This window comes from Branchiostoma belcheri, unplaced genomic scaffold (assembly GCF_001625305.1).
Source record: "Branchiostoma belcheri isolate BF01 breed outbred unplaced genomic scaffold, Haploidv18h27 scaffold3, whole genome shotgun sequence".
Taxonomy (NCBI): domain Eukaryota; kingdom Metazoa; phylum Chordata; class Leptocardii; order Amphioxiformes; family Branchiostomatidae; genus Branchiostoma; species Branchiostoma belcheri.
Genome location: NW_017803909.1, coordinates 4,310,881 through 4,326,781, shown reverse-complemented (window position 1 = coordinate 4,326,781; position 15,901 = coordinate 4,310,881). Strand labels below are relative to the sequence as shown.

The window sequence follows — 15,901 nt, the reverse complement described above, 5'->3', positions numbered from 1 at the left end:
AATTTTTCTATTTTTATTTTATTTTTTTATTTTTATTTATTTTTTTATTTATTTTTCATTTTATTTTTTATTCTGTTTTATTTTATTTCATTTAATTTTATTCTATTTTATCCGTTCTATGCATTATCAAACTTCTCCTCTACTGCTAGAGCTACTAAAACTTCAGACCGAATATATTAAACATTTTAATTCGCCCCCTCTAGCGGTTTGGGCCAAATTGCAGCTTTCCAAAAAATCCAAGATGGCGGCGGCAGATCGGGGCGCGGCTCGGCGATTGCCGATTTCATTGTATTTTCCTTGGTCTTTTACGCGATTCAAGCAAAGAAAACAAGTTGACCACAAGAACAAAAGAGTAATACAGCACTGGGAATCTAATGGTCCGTTTTGTTGGGCGGTAATTTCTCATTTCAAGTGAATATTTACTTGCGTCACAGTGATTTATTCACCAATCAAAAGCGACATCTTGCGACTTAAGCAAATATGGAAGGTTAATGTACATAATTTATGTCATTGATTTATTGGTCCAATTACAGCAGCTATTAGCGAAATTCTAGAACATTAAATGCATACTATGATATAAAACAATGGTTTTGTGGTAAACATCATTTCCTCTTTTTTAGCAACTTCGTTGTATCAGAATAACGACACTATCATCCGGTAGGTCGACACCACAAAGTAAAGTATACATGCAGAGTAATTGGTTTCATTGGGTGTTTTTTTCACGGTCGAAATCAAGATTTATCCATCCATTCAACGTACATATTTTGGAGCACAATATCTCGGCCGCTGCAGGCGGCCGAGATAAAAAATTGTCAGCTATGTAACATTCCATTTAACCACCATTTTACTGCGGGCAAGCTTGTCCACTGAGTCTGTGTGGTCACAAGATAAAGGCGTCACGCCGTGTGACTGCATGTACAGGTATAACCGGCCTTATGCCAAAAACAGTTGTAAGATTTCCCCATGTGCTGGAGTACTGTACATGTCACATTGAGCTACTAATGAAAAAATATTCTGGTGCCACATGCCCATGCCAGGCAACAACAGATGTAGGTACAAGTATCACGACTTTGATGAATCATGTTAAGGCCACATGGTTTATACAAAATGATGAGGACAACAAAACCTTGTATTAAAGATGACTTCTCAATGACCAAACCTTTCATTTCAGCCACAGCAAACAGGAAGGCCTTCCATGGAGCTGCATCCTCTGGGCTGCTGGCCATGGTGAAAATGTGAGCTCCTTCCAACTTCTGCAGGAGGCCATTTGGGCTGTGGGTTGGGTCATAGTCTAGGTGCACTGTTGTCACACAGTCTAACTCTTCCCATTTAGTTTCAAACTCCTGAGGAGTCAAGTTACTAGGAGACAATAAAGAAATGGTTTCTTCCAAATCGTCTTCTTCCCCTCCCTCTGCTCCCATATCAGTCTCATTACTTGTGCCATTTGTTAGCTTGGTCTGCTGTTCTTTCCTTCTTTGTTCCTCCACCATGACATCCCACGACCTCCGCCCATATATGGGCACCAGAGTGTTAAGATCCTGTAGGTCAATGATCTCCTGACCAGGTGCATCGCTGTCCTGTATCTGCACTGGCCTGTTGGCGGCTCCCAGTATGACCCTCCTTGCCTGCTGCACGTCAGTGTGGAGTAACCTGTAGTACATCAGAGCGCGGTCACGGACGGCCATGTTGGTGTCCTCGTCGATGCAGTACTCCAGGAGACGACCCAGCATGTCCTGGCACTCCGCAGGGCGGCTGAAGAACATCTTGGCAGTGGCTGTCAGAAGCTCAAGCTTCACCTGATGGAGTGACATTATATGTGACATAAGTATAAATTCTCATATTCCTCCATTGTAATGTGCTGACTGTAGCTTTTATGAAGAATGCAAAGGTAGACTAGAAAAGAATAAGATTAATGGCAGCATACTGCTAAAGTAGAAAACTGTATTGGCTGTTAGTTGATAGAACAATTTGGATATCTTTTGCAACAACCCTAATGAAAAGAACCAGACAACCTGTATGTAAGTACTCATAAGGACACTTACTTGTATGCTGATCTCACTGGCCACATTTTCTATCATGTCCTCCAGTATGTAAGGTCCATTTGGCAGAGTATGGCCATACTGCCCCAGTAGCCAGACCAGTGTGGCCTTGGCTGGACCCTCCTGTACTAAATCCACACAGTTGGGGAGTAGAGGTGTCACCTGCATGGTGATAAAGAATACAACAGACATTATTATAAATCCACAGTTACACCAACCCCCTGAAGATTGCATGCCAGTTTTAAAAAATTAAATGCTTTGCAACTGTTAGAAAGTAAAACACAACAAAATGATAGTAAGTTACAAAAGAGCAACAATTAATGTCATAATTCAGTTCTTTTGTATACATTTACTGCTGAAGGGTTGTTTGCAAAACATTGAGTCTCTCCTGCTTTGTTGAAATATAGATGTATAGTATATCATAGTCATCTTTCACCTTAGGGATAATGTCAGGGTACAGCAGCACCAAGTCTTTCAGGGCCATGAGTACAGCTGATGTGATGTGTTCCTGTTGAAGCCCGTGTATCTTCAGTAGAGTCCCCACACAGTGTGATGCAGAGGTAGGGAGTCTACGGGCAATCTTCCCTATCGCCTGTATGGATGCTGTAGCCAGGTCAGTGGACACATCTGTGCAGTACATACTCAGCTCCTCAACTATATCACTTTCTGTCCCATCTGTGGCCATCTCTGTCAAAACGTGTAGCTTCTTTGTTTTCACATACAAAGGGTCGTTATATCTACAGAAGAACTTCTTAAAGTCTTTGTTAAAAAGCCCTGGGGAGGTTGTTAAGATGTACTGGATGTGGCAAAGTGCAACGTAGCTCAGTTCTGGCCCACCACTGGTGATGATGTTGAGTAAGGGGCTCTTAGCTCGGTTGTACACCTGCTCCTGGATCTGTGGCATGTCTTCTGTGAGGAACAGAAAGTATTTCAAGGCAGCCATGATGACTCCACTGTTACTGTGTTTCAAGCAGACGTCAACGATGTTCATGATGTCAAACGTCTCCTCTTCCTCTGCCGGTTTGTACTTGAGTAGGAAGTGTAGAACCTGGCACTGTCCCCACTCGGAGAAGTCCTGTACCCTGTTCAGCAGGTAGTGGGCGATGTTCTTGTTCACAACGACTCCACCCTCTGCTTGGAGGATTTCCTCCAGCGCCTGTAGACAGTTAACCACCACTATAGGGTCTTTGTCTCGTATCATACCATACAACTGGTCAATCATGCTGGCATCTTGGATAAGCTCAGGGGCAATGTGAAGCATCTTGGCACACCCATTCACAGCATTCCTCCGGACATACGCACTAGAATCCTGAAGACCCCTTTTCAGCGGCATTTGTATGTACTCTACCAGGGAGGGTATTCTCAGAGAACACATGGTTCTCAACGCAAGCCCACGCACCATTGGATTGGGTTCTAGACAATCTTTCTGCAGGGTGTTGACTGCTAACAGTGCCAGGTCTTGCTGAGTTGCAGCGTAGTTGCAGATGTAAAGGTAAGTCAGCTTCTTCTGCACCAGGTCAGGTGTGGCACTGGCCTTGATGATGTCCGGGAACAGTGGTGACATGTCTGCGCCATCGGTCATCAGGGAGACCACTCGACGGAGAACCTGAAAGAAAAAAGCATCAAATGACATTTTTCAATTACAGTCAAACCTGTCTATAGTGGTGGGACTGAGCAAATCTGACCACTATAGACAGGTGACCACTATAGAGAGAAGGTCCATATCTGATCATGGGCATACTAGTATGACACTGACTTTCAGTTCTTATAGATATCTGTCTTCAATTTCTGTCGCATTTTTAAATTGACATTTACAACTCAAATATAGTCCTATTACTGTTGTTATGTACATGAAACATTGCAATTTGTAGTTCCATGTTCACGTACCTTACAATTTACATGGAGTACTAGTAAAGTGGTTGTAATAATTCTAAATCTGATATCTCTAGGATTAGCTTGTGTGCTAATATACATCATCATCAGTGCTGTATATAATGGTACCGTAATTAACAAGACCGCACAAACTGTTATCAGTGATACACTGTACTGATGAGTGGTGAGAAGTGATGATGACCCTACCTGACGGTACCGGTTTTTGTCCGCCTGCACGGCGGGATCAGACAGAGCCGTCCGAAGTTCCTTTATCGTGTCATTCCCAGCAAAGAAAGGCATCTTTGGGAATGATTATTTGTCGGAAAGGGTGAACAAGAATTCAAGAAATAACGCAAAACAGCAACTATGAAGTAACGGAGCCGCCACGGAAGTCGATGGCCGCCATATTTGAGGTCAAAAGGTCACCAGAAGAATTCAATTTCTGAAAGGGTGAACTTAATGTTAAGAAATACATTTCATATGATTTAACAGTTTTATTAGCATAATGTATAGTAATATATAGTAAAAGAAATAAGATATAAAATGAATCTGATATATTTGGGCAATTATAACTGTCTTTTATTTAAACATTGATGGCCTGAGACCAAAGTATCCCCCTCTTGAAAACATGGTGTATTCCTTTTCACTCGGGAGTGTTGTTTTGTCCATCTAGAATAAAGTCAGTGTAATTTTCATCAGTTTTAGAGCAATTACAAAGGAGAAACTGTGATATGGACGACTTTGACGACTCAGGGAGCTGGGATGGTGATCCCTACGACCGCTCGGTAGGGTCAATGTTATGTTAAAGGGACATTCTGCACGAAGTCAAAGCGTAACTTTGGCATGTCTATTCGTTTATATAATAATTATAACGTTACTAGTAGTATACTCTTCATTTTATCCCAGCTTTGAAAGACCATTTAGATTTATCTTGATGCTTGATGCAAAAGTACCGAAGTAACGGGTTCCTTTCTCAGCACTCGGTATACAGAGGTGAGGCGGCTTCCGTCCTAGATCTCCAGTGCCGAAGTTACGTCAACACTTGGTGTCCAGTGTCGGCGGCTTCAGCACTGGAAACTCTAAATCGGCAAATCAAACCTTGTCTTTAGAAAGGGTACCGAGATGCCGCCTTTGAACTCTAACACTTATATTTTTGAGATCGTACCGCCCGGGAAGCAAATTATAATCGGGACGACAAGGTGATCGGCAGGACAATACTGCAAGGCTCAGATCCTCACATTTTTGCAAACATAGACTTGGCCTACGATACTGTACTGTACGCCGCGCGGCCGATGTAAGCACCAGAGGCCCAGTGCCGAAATGATTTGAGAACTCGGCTTCCAGCACCAAGGGTCACCGAGCACTGGAACGATCCAGTGAGGAATCCGTTACTTAGGGACTTCGGCACTTGCTATCCAGTGGTGAACGGTCTCTGAGCACTGGCAAGCGAGTGCCGAGTGGAATTCAGCACCGGCTATCCAGTGGTGAACGGCCTCCGAGCGCTGGCTATCCAGTGCTGAACGGCATCCGAGCTCTGGCAAACGAGTGCTGAGTGGAAGTTAGCACCGGAAAACGAGTGCCGAGTCAAGATTAAGCTCTGGAATTCCAGTCCTGACGGTGTCTCAGCACTGGAACAAAGCCGTTTCTGCACTAGAATTCCAGTGCGGAGCTTTCTTCCGCACAGGGCCCCGAGTGTCGACGCCACTTTCCCCGTGAGTTCCGCACTGGGCGGCCAGTGCGGAACCCGTTACTTCGGTACCCTTGCATGCTTGATTCAGTTATGAGTTATAACAGAAGTGTCGTTTGTTCCCTTGCAGTACGATTCTCTGCACGGGGAGGATCATGAGGGGGAGGGGGGCGATGAGGAGGATATGGCGGTACAACAGGAGTGTCTGGAGGCGTTTGGGAACAGGGACTACATCATGGAACCTGGGATCTTCAACATGCTGCAGAGGTGACTTCATCAGGTTATGCACGTTTGAACCACATGGAACATCATAAAATTATGAAAACAAGGAAGTTCTTGAATTTGGATAGAAATTAAAACTTCCAATCAGTCAGTAAAATTGATAAGATGAGGAAAGAAACATTTAGATTTAGAAGAGACAAAAAGTATAATTGTAACTACCTTGTGACTTTGGAAAGCCTCAGTCATTACATGTGCATTGTTGGTCATAAACTCCAACACGTCTCCAACAGTCATTCATTTTAGTAATGTTCACAAACATTTGTCAAGTGCAAAATTTTAAAATGAAGATAAAAAAAATGCTTTTTTCATTAGTAATGATTCTTTATTGACACAACAAAAAAGTACAGAGACTTTTGTATGGTCTTCTACAACTTAACTAAAGATCTAACAAAGCTACATACATGTGTGGATAACGTCATCTTACGTACAGAGTATATGTATGATGTAACAATAAAGTTGAGTGCAGCAAATAATGCCATTGTAGTATGAAGAATAGAGAAAGTGTCATTTAATGGGGTTATCAAGATATGCATAGTACAAAATGTAGTACACTTTTATATCTTTTTTGTTCTTCCACTTTTCTTTATTACCTATCAGATACTTCCAGCATGGCGGTGCTCCAGAACAGGTCATTGACCTCCTGTCCACCAACTACACAGCCGTGGCACAGATGGTCAATGTGCTGGCAGAGTGGCTCATTCTAACAGGTGAAACTACAGCAAAATGTCCGAGCAACTCAATATAAGTCCTCATATACCAAATAAATGTAGTCACAGGTACCTTTCACAGGATAATGATATTGACCATTGGCTTTCTGGACATAATTTTTGTTGTTCTATTTTATCTTTCTATAAACTGTCAGGTTGGTTAGGTAAATTACCAGAGCTACAGAACACATCTTATAGCTACATAGTTCTCTTAACACTATTTCAAATCTTCCTTTCCAGGTATGAAGCCGACAGAGGTACAAGACATGGTAGAGGATCACCTGAAGGAGCTGGTACTTAAGCACTTTGACCCGAAGAAGGCTGATACCATTTTCTCAGAGGAAGGAGAGGTAAGGAAAATGTGAAGTTTCCCTTGGAAAAACAACATGAACTCAGCACCTGATACATGTAGTTGGTCATTTGTCCTTGGAGAATCTAGCAAGATAGCCCAGTTAGGTGCTACTGTACTTGAGGTATTTTTTTATCCTTTGCCTATCTGTTTCTGTCTATAATCCATCACCTGTTTGTATTGCTATGATAAGAATAATTTTCCTTAAGAGCACAAGAAATGTTGCTTGAGAATGAATGGTACCAACACAGATGACTAATGATTTGCTAATTCCTGTACTGATTCTGTATCCTGTAGACTCCTGCCTGGCTGGAGGAGATGATCGCCCATCCCAAGTGGAGATCACTCTTCTACAAACTAGCCGAGGATTACCCAGAATGCCTCATGCTCAACTTTACCATCAAGGTAGGGCCTTTTTACCAGAAACGTACAAAAAGTGAATGTTCAGGTCTTTGATGGGGGCCCGCATGCCCTTTTTCGTAGAGAGTAATGGGCCATTTTAATTCTAGGTAGAGCGTAGGTGGACTGCTCTAATTCAATGAGTGCAATTGGAGCATTTTGTGCAGAGCGTAATTTGCCGTTTTGATTCTACGTAATGTGTTTAGCGTAATATGTACCCGGCTCTCAAAATTTAGCGTAGAGTGTTGTCGGGGCCCCCCATGCGTCTTGTCTTGTGTGTCGCTAATGGAGTTTAATAAAGCACATGCAGGCCCTCTATGATCAATGATGCCTACGTCCACCCCTGATGTGAACCCTCCCTTCTCCAGCTGATCTCAGACGCAGGTTACCAGGGAGAGATTACCAGTGTGTCCACGGCCAGCCAGCAGGTGGAGGTGTTCTCCCGCGTGCTGAGGACGTCCCTCACCAACCTGCTGGAGGGAGGGGAGGAGGGACTGGAGAAAAACCTCCCCGAGATTGTTGTAAGATGTAGCTGTTGTGTATAGCACATTGGCAGAATGTACTGCACCTGCGCGAAACCTGTAATGTGCATAGCACTTTGGTAGAACATCTCATATAAGGTCGTATTCGCACATATAAGGTTAACACTCTGTGTGTAGTTTCAAAATGTCATGTTGGAAAAATATTGTCTGCAACAGGCAAAACTCTGATGCAAAGTTGACCAAACATCCAACGAAAACCGTAAAAAATTGGGGTTTTGTGCAGGCGCAGTACGTTCTGCCAACGTTTTGCTGTGTTTGCTTTCTCAAAGTCAAGGAGTGACAATGGTGAATCTTTAAGTTTTAACTATGATAGTATGAAAAAAGAAGCAAACCTTGAACTGGCTTTAAGTTTACATTGTCATTCTAGCACAGCTTTGTTGTGACCCATTGAGTATTATGAAATTTATGGATGTTTTGAAATCATTTTTACTTTACAATAGAAAATGGTCTGCCATGGGGAACACACCTACCTGTACAGCCAGGCTCTCCTGCAATACCTCAAAGAAGAGGAAGGGGGCAGTGCTGTGAGAAGAATCAGCCAGGAGCTTCAGAAAGCTGCCAAAGACTTGTATGTCATGTTCAGCTCTCAAAATCATAAAAATATACTACACATATTTTCGAATTACATGGACTACTTATTTTTTTGTATGTATAGGTGGACCTGTTGAGATTCTCTTACTTGCAAAGGTTGTGTCAACAACAGTCTGTCATAGCTGTAAATTTCATTGATTTAAGAAATGCATATACGTGTACATGTGTAGTCATTGACTGGACATTGGCATGACTGAAGTATCATGTCCTTGCAGGGGTCGTGACGTTACAGAGATGACTCTGGCCCTGGGAAAGGCCTCATCATATCCCCGAGCTTGCCAGGCCCTGGCTTGTATGCTATCCAGAAATGCACTCAACCCAGCAGACATCACTGTGGTATGTCACACTGTGGCCATCTGTCTTTGTGAAAAGGAGGGGCGTTTTGTGCATGTATGATTGGTTAATAGGGAAATGATCCGTGTAAGATATTTGATCATGTACATGAAGGTCTTAAATAACAGGCTTCTCATGTAAGGGATTTACCTTTTTTTATCAACTCTCCAGTTTTTGCCCTTCAATGCTTTCTTCCTGCCTTTTTTGCAGTTGTTCAAGATGTACAGTGGGAATAACCCACCTCCTGTGGAAGTCATCAGGTCACCCTTGTTCTTTGGTATGTAACAATTTTCGTTCTTTTCTAAAATGTACACATTAAGTGAACCTGAATCATTATTTAGTTCTTTCACCTGTTAAAAGAAAAAATCTACAGTGTACTCATTTTCATTCCTAATAACCAAGTAGAGAGTAGTAACTGTTTTATTCTCTGATTTATATTTCATCCCCTTCTGTTGTTGTTCTCACTACAGAGCTGTTCATGCAAGCTTTGTTCAAGCCTGGGTCAAAGCTCAACCCTGAACATAAACCCAAGTACATCTACCTGTTGGCCTATGCTGCAAGTGTGCATGAAACATGGAAAAAGGTACCCACCTGATACAAGTTTGTACTGTTGGACTATTATATTGTACACCTTGTGTAAGAAGGACATGGTACTAAAAGTAACACATTCATAGGTGAAATAAAGTACAAGTACATGCATATCTTATGATTTAACCTGTCCCCATCCAAAAGAAGATATCTTAAGATCTATACAGTAGTAACTGAACAAGTAATGACTACTAGTATGTGGATGAAATGTTGCTGCATGTATTTCCAAGACTACATGTTGATGCCTGTGCTTATCGTAGAACAAGAGAGCAGCCATTGCCAAGGATGAGTTAAAGTCCACATCACAGGCGATAGAACGTGCCACAAACCTGTGCTGTAAGGAGAGGTCTGAGGTGGTGGCAGAGTTAGGAACACTGTACTCCTGTATCAGGTAGGATGACAGCGGTACCTGTGCATATCTTTTGCATTTGGCACCTCAACAGATCTAGATGTGCCAAAAAACAATTACTAGTACTCGAGCAACTGGATATGGTTTTGGATGTAGCATCCACTACCTTTCGTCAGTGACATTCAAGCAGGTTTTTAAGTATGAACTATTGATTGATGACAACTCTCCAGTGTCACTGATGGAAGGTATTGGATGCTACCTGAAATGTCTGACCATTTCCAAAATCATATCCAGCAACTCCCAGTTGCTTTGCTTGAGTAACTGTTTTTTGGTGTATCTTATTACCTGGATGTCTAACCTTCACTGATGACTTACGTCAACAGATGCTTTGATTTAGGGTGTGCTTGAATAAATTCTTTGAATGGTACCCTGCTTGTCCTATATAATTAATTGCCATATTTTTCTCTCAGAGTGCCAGTTGTAGCCATGGGTGTTCTCCGGTGGATTGACTGGACAGTCTCAGAGCCCAGCTACTTCAAGCTGCTGACAGACCACACACCCATCCACCTGGCCCTGCTGGATGAGATCAGCACCTGCCATCCCCTCCTACATCCACATGTGCTGAAGTTTCTCATCAGGCTGCTGGAGACAACCTACCCAGACTTGGATGTCCTTGTACAGGTAATGTTACATAGGTTTCACTAAGTTATGGATACAAGCAAGATCCAACAACTTTTCTGATGAAAGGGCCATTTTTGCAATTACTGTCATCTACACATATTTATGCTTGCCAAAGAAAAACATATTGTTTTTGCTCTGTTTCCTCTTCCATTTGAAACACTGACCTCTGACCTGGTCTATGACCTGAAGCAGACTGTCTCTCACCATGGTAACTTGTGCTGGGTTACATGAAGTTACATCATGTTGCAATTTTATAGTAGGAGGGATTTATACTCCTGTCTATCCATATATATATGAATGTATTTGAGTAAGAATTTAATAACAGAGCAGACTACAATGTATATGTGAAGGTAAACATTATGCATTTACTTTGCAAATGTTACCTTTCTAATACTGGATTGTTTTTACCACTGATCCTGGTTTCTCTCTGTTTGACAAAATGGTTCTCACCCTCCCAACAGCTGGAGCTGAAAAAGACCCTGTTGGACAGAATGGTCCATTTGCTGAGCAGGGGGTACGTGGTGCCCATTATACAGTACATCAAGGGCTGCATCGACAGAGGTGACACAGACATCTCTCTTATCAGACACTTTGTTACTGAGGTGAGGGAAACATTGTTGTCTCGACTGAAATTCTGCATTGCACATACATGTCTTGTAGTCTACTACAGAGTCAAAGTAGAAACTGCTGTCATCAGTGACAACTTGAAATCATGACCTTCAAAATTTTGACAATGTCATCTATCTTACTGTTAATACAAAGAACCCATATGATCTTTGAGGAAGCTTGAATCTTGCTTCAACTTTGATAAAATACAACATGACCCTGTATGATATTTTATTTCTAAGAAAGTCTATGTTGACCTCTATTCCAGGTGATTGACATCATTGCACCACCGTATTCCTCTGAGTTTGTCCAGCTATTCCTGCCCATCATTGAGAACGAGGCCATCACAGGAAACCTGAGAACTCCTGACGAGTCCGACCCTGTCTCAGACTTCATCGGACACTGCAGATCCAACTTTGTAGTCATGACGTGATCTGACACATCTCACGAACACTTGACAAGGTGTCCAAGGGTGTCTCTCATGCCAATTGATAGCCTGGTTGGCATCAGGACAATAATATGGCCCCATAGATATGCTATACATTCCAAGCAGGATGCCAAATTGGAAGAAAGAATTTCCCTTCCCCCTGCTGCATAACCCTGTCACCAATATACATTTGATGCCATAAGACTACTTCAGCTGGAAGAGGGTGAAGTCATCTGTCTTAGAACAAGTTGTTTATTTGCAATGATTGATCTTAACTGTCAACTGTCACATATCATACATCAGCAATGCCAGTCCCCCATTAGGAATTTGGGATACATTGTTAGTACCAGGCATTATAGCTATGTACAAAAGGTACTTTCAACATATAACAACATCATGATGTTAGGCAACATTTGAGAAAAAAAGAATCCTTGTATTCTTGTCAGAGGTGAACAATTTATTGCTTTGTAAATAAATTTTATGTTGAGCTACTTTTGTTAATCACTGTTCTAATCTGAATCTGAATCTGATTGGTTAGACTCAGGTAAGTGTCTGACACTGACCAAACTATCAATTCTCAGTATCTGCTGCAGCACTTGGACAACATGACACAGTAAGAAATACTTGGCCCTTACTGGTTCATACACTTTAACAGTATTTGAATCCATCAACTGTCCAGTGTAGCCATCAATTCCTGAACAGCCTTTCATGGTTGCCTTGGCAAGTAGTCTTGGGAATGAATTGATGCTACATTTCTGAATTTGAGAGTTTGCATGTAGAGTTCTCGGTACACTTAGAACAGCTTCACTCATAACCTTGCAAGTTACAGAAAGCTTTGAGTCTCTTGTATTGTCTGCATGTTCATGTAGACATTTGTGGACTAGAATCTCAAATGTACCACCACCAAGCAGTAGACTTGGTTTGACATTGTGGCTTGTCCAATCATAACGATTATAACCAGAGCCTTTCAGAGAACTATCATCTGTACTGTTAGTGACATCCAGCCACATTCTGACAACCTTCAGTGCATTGTGCATGGCATTTGTAAACAGCTTACAAAGCCCTGCATTCGGACCACAGACAATTCCCTGTGCTGCTTTCATGCCACTTTGTTCATGAAGTCCAATATGGACATATCTGTTCTGACCACAAGTGATCTGCTTGCAAAATTTAGCTTTTCCTACATTTATGGAACTAGCATCTGAACTGGAGACAACCAAGGGTTGCAGAGTGGACAACCTGCAGAGCCTTTGCAGCTCCTCCTTTGGAATGTGGTGCACAACAGAGATGTTGGCGGCTTTGCACAAATACAGCACCATGTCCGATGCATGTTCAGAAGTCAGAAGTACATTCACACCTTTAGATTCCAGTTCCTTGATCATCCTTTGCACAGCCTGCTGTTTCCATGAATGGGCACGAGACAGTTCCTCTTCTTTTCTTACATACAATGTTGAAGGTGTTTCTGTCTTGCTTGGTTCTAAGGAAGTTTCAAGGACAGCAAAGGTTATAGAGTCTTTTAGAGCATCAAGACTCTCAGCTTTCACAGCAAAGTCTCTTTGCAGGATAACTCCATCAACAACATGTGAAGAAGAAACAGGCTTTCCCGGCACCTCTAACCACACCAACTCATAGTCATCAATCAGCTGCAATACAGCTGTGGACAAGACATTTCCATCTCCAGCTGTTTTAAAGATTACACCACAAACTATCTCAGTCAGGATTTCAACAACTGTTGGGGTAAACTTGCCACTTAAGAATGTCCTTATAACATTCAGACAGTATTCTCTCTTTGTGGAAGATTATCAAAATCTGTGACAACAGCATGTTTTAGAATAGCAGGAAGGATAACTTCAGGTAAGGTGTGGTCGAGGAGATGGGAGAATGCCTGGCTCATCTGTATGCACAGCTGCTGCACCTGTCCTTTCTGCACCTGGCTTCTTACATGGGAATGTGTCCTTTCTATCCCGTAAGTCTTGCATATTGTTTGAAGGGCTTCTCTGAGGATGAGGAGAAACGTTTTTGTTCCATCTCCCGTGATGGCGTGATATGATTGGACGGCATCCATGATGAGGTTACCTACTGGGTGGGACAGGTGGAGAGACTTGAGGATGGTACTGCCATCTGATGAGATCAGCACCTGGGAACAAAGGAAATTTAGCTATCCATACAAATATGTCTCTTACTGTGACCCGCCACAGTTATTCTATTTCAAATTAAAGGAAATGTAATGTACTTTTCATCCTTCATGTAACATGTAGAAATTCTTTTGGATTGAGAACATATTTAGTTAAACTATCATTCCTTTGACTGACTTACACAGAGCTCTGACTTGAATTTTCATACACAATCTACTTTTGATATTTGTACAACATTATTAGGCCATTATTAAATGTTAAGATACATAATAGAAATTTCAAGAGCACTCAATATCAAAGGCAGGTTTCAACAGAAACTTGTCATAGCTTGCCCCACACATCCTGTGTGATGATGACATTATTTTCTGAAAGTGGACAGTCCTAGCATGACCAAACACAAACACCTCTGACCTGTCCTGTAGCTGTGCTGATCATGTTGTGCAGGGCATTGGGACCAAAAGACCCCTGCAGAATGCTGCAGAGTGTGTGACTGATGGATGCTGCAGTACTGATGTCTACACTCACACAGGACATGGTGGCAGATGCAGCAAACTGTGTGGATTGTCCAACCTAAAATCAGATAGAGAACACATAAAGACGTTAGGATGACACCTAAATTATTAGACACTGGACTTGAAACAAATTTGAGTTAAGATTCAATCTGCTAAGGTTACAGAAGTGACTATGAACTTTTCTCAATACATGAAATCACACCTGTTGCCTGACCTTAAAACAGCAGTGCTCAAAGTTTCTCTTTTAACTTGAAAGTCATAGCCTGGGTACCATCTGGATTTTCCTCCACTGAGCAAAATCTGCCCAAAATTTGCCTAGCATAGTGGGGCAAAATCCGGATAGTACCCAGGCTAGACATTCAAGCATACTAGTAAAAACTAGGAAAGTACGAAGACTGGAACCTTGCAAATTGTGAACCTTACAAACCTTACAAAGGCTTTGTATCATCACTTGTCATTTTTATCCTGTCTGTCTCCATTTGTGCTGCAATCAACTGGTTAGTGCTTCATCCTTGTGTGTCAGTCTTGAATCAAAGTGGATTTTTGTTATACTTTGATAACGCAAATTACTGTCCCCGAGTACAATACTTAAAAGAAAAGTTCAGTCAGAATCCATGGCCATGGCAGCCATAGATGATACAGCCTGAGTGATGATGCATGTGTGACCACAGGAGAGAAGGGCTCTGGCCTCCCCCTGCTCACAGCACCCAGGTAAAGCCTCTGGCAGGAGCTACACCTCTGGCACTGGGGGTAGAAGGCAGGGGATGAGTACTTGGCCACTCTTTTCCTCTTGAGTGCTGTTTCATACACTGCCAAAGGTGGCTGATGATCTGCAATAAACCTTCCTCCGAGCAAGATTCCAATCTTCTCCTTCAACTTTAGCTTCTGGAAAACTTTACCATAGGACGTTTTCAGGCCTCCGAACTTTGAACCGCAAGAGTGGCAACCGAACTTCCGGCCAAGCTGCTGGATGTGGACTTTCTTGTTGTGACTGGCATACTTTAAAGACGCTGGGACTGCCTTCTTGCTAAAGGCACCTGGGTGCAGAAGATGGCTTGGCAATACATTTCTGAACCGTCCACCTAGGAGTTTGAAGGTCACACATGTTAGTACTACAGTAGATGGGGCGACTACCCATTCTTGTTCTGAAGATAAAACATCTGTATAACCCTGCCATTTTCTGAGACTGCTGCGAGAAAACGTTGCCACTAGTCCTGCAGCTGCAACTGCACTGAGTCCAGCCAGTGGTGCACAAATTCTGTGGCACGTCAGTCTCAGGGGTGTAAAACAGAGATGCTGTATTGCACCTAGCGACAGAGGAAAGGCCGTTATCCCCACCAGAACTGGTACTGAGTCTGTAAGGGCACTTTCTCGCAGTGATGACTTCATAGTTCATACTTCCTGAGTTGTCAGTTGATGAAAGAAGGTGGACCGAAGTGTCTGATCAATAGCAAGATCTTTTCCTCTCGGTGCAGTGTACCGTTAGTTCACGTTACCTTTTCTTCTTTGAAGCTCTTGATACTTGATAATATTCTTTGATCGGTATTACTCTCTATACGGACCATAACACACAGCAAACATCATATTTTTGAGAGAGTTTTAGACAAGATATTTTCGGTACATACACTCACCTTCTGCTGAGAATGTTTCAGCTGACCGACATCTACTTCCGGGGTCACGGGGAAAGTACAATAACAACCACTTAGTTCGGCTGCATTATAGGGTAACACAAATATCATCACGTTGAAGTAAGTCTTAATGCGTTTCATGAGAAATGACTCTCAATATAAGTTTTTAGTAGA

The 15,901-nt window shown here is 42.3% G+C and overlaps 4 protein-coding genes across 4 annotated transcripts in view; 1 reads left to right on the top strand and 3 right to left on the bottom strand.

Moving 5' to 3' along the window:
* LOC109473587 (AP-4 complex subunit beta-1-like) overlaps positions 1–4,309 on the bottom strand; it is a 4,986-nt gene extending 677 nt beyond the window's left edge. Inside the window, exons 1-4 of the mRNA XM_019773495.1 lie at positions 4,119–4,309; positions 2,476–3,645; positions 2,043–2,201; positions 1,160–1,796 (exon numbers count right to left, since the gene is read on the bottom strand). Coding sequence (XP_019629054.1) covers positions 1,160–1,796; positions 2,043–2,201; positions 2,476–3,645; positions 4,119–4,211 — 2,059 coding nt within the window. The 5' untranslated portion in view covers positions 4,212–4,309. The remainder of the gene's footprint in view (positions 1–1,159; positions 1,797–2,042; positions 2,202–2,475; positions 3,646–4,118) is intronic.
* Positions 4,310–4,544: 235 nt separating this feature from the next.
* On the top strand, positions 4,545–11,941 carry LOC109473590 (negative elongation factor D-like). Its single transcript, XM_019773498.1, has 14 exons — positions 4,545–4,696; positions 5,729–5,865; positions 6,478–6,587; positions 6,828–6,937; positions 7,234–7,341; positions 7,704–7,856; positions 8,318–8,445; positions 8,684–8,804; positions 9,012–9,078; positions 9,272–9,384; positions 9,650–9,780; positions 10,209–10,419; positions 10,881–11,021; positions 11,294–11,941. The coding sequence occupies exons 1-14, from the start codon at positions 4,643–4,645 to the stop codon at positions 11,456–11,458; spliced, it is 1,749 nt and encodes a 582-aa protein (XP_019629057.1). The 5' UTR covers positions 4,545–4,642; the 3' UTR covers positions 11,459–11,941.
* Positions 11,942–12,933: 992 nt separating this feature from the next.
* LOC109473620 (Bardet-Biedl syndrome 10 protein homolog) lies at positions 12,934–14,651 on the bottom strand. Its single transcript, XM_019773546.1, has 3 exons — positions 14,527–14,651; positions 13,999–14,157; positions 12,934–13,589 (listed from the first exon to the last, which is right to left on the bottom strand). The coding sequence occupies exons 1-3, from the start codon at positions 14,545–14,547 to the stop codon at positions 13,224–13,226; spliced, it is 546 nt and encodes a 181-aa protein (XP_019629105.1). The 5' UTR covers positions 14,548–14,651; the 3' UTR covers positions 12,934–13,223.
* A 1-nt stretch (position 14,652) lies between these two features.
* LOC109473611 lies at positions 14,653–15,555 on the bottom strand. The gene has a single exon (XM_019773534.1). The coding sequence runs from the start codon at positions 15,486–15,488 to the stop codon at positions 14,688–14,690; it is 801 nt and encodes a 266-aa protein (XP_019629093.1). The 5' UTR covers positions 15,489–15,555; the 3' UTR covers positions 14,653–14,687.
* Between the last annotated feature and the right edge of the window lie 346 nt (positions 15,556–15,901).

Bases quoted from the DNA above. Each gene is read 5' to 3' on its own strand.
- LOC109473590 (XM_019773498.1), top strand. From the start codon at position 4,643: ATGGACGACTTTGACGACTCAGGGAGCTGGGATGGTGATCCCTACGAC. The intron at 5,866-6,477 runs GTGACTTCATCA...ATTACCTATCAG, and splicing joins ATCTTCAACATGCTGCAGAG to ATACTTCCAGCATGGCGGTG. The intron at 7,857-8,317 runs GTAAGATGTAGC...ACTTTACAATAG, and splicing joins AAAACCTCCCCGAGATTGTT to AAAATGGTCTGCCATGGGGA.
- LOC109473620 (XM_019773546.1), bottom strand. From the start codon at position 14,547: ATGATACAAAGCCTTTGTAAG. The intron at 14,158-14,526 runs GTTTGTAAGGTT...ATCTGATTTTAG, and splicing joins TGATACAAAGCCTTTGTAAG to GTTGGACAATCCACACAGTT. The intron at 13,590-13,998 runs GTCAGAGGTGTT...CTTTGTTCCCAG, and splicing joins TCAGCACAGCTACAGGACAG to GTGCTGATCTCATCAGATGG.
- LOC109473611 (XM_019773534.1), bottom strand. From the start codon at position 15,488: ATGAAGTCATCACTGCGAGAAAGTGCCCTTACAGACTCAGTACCAGTT.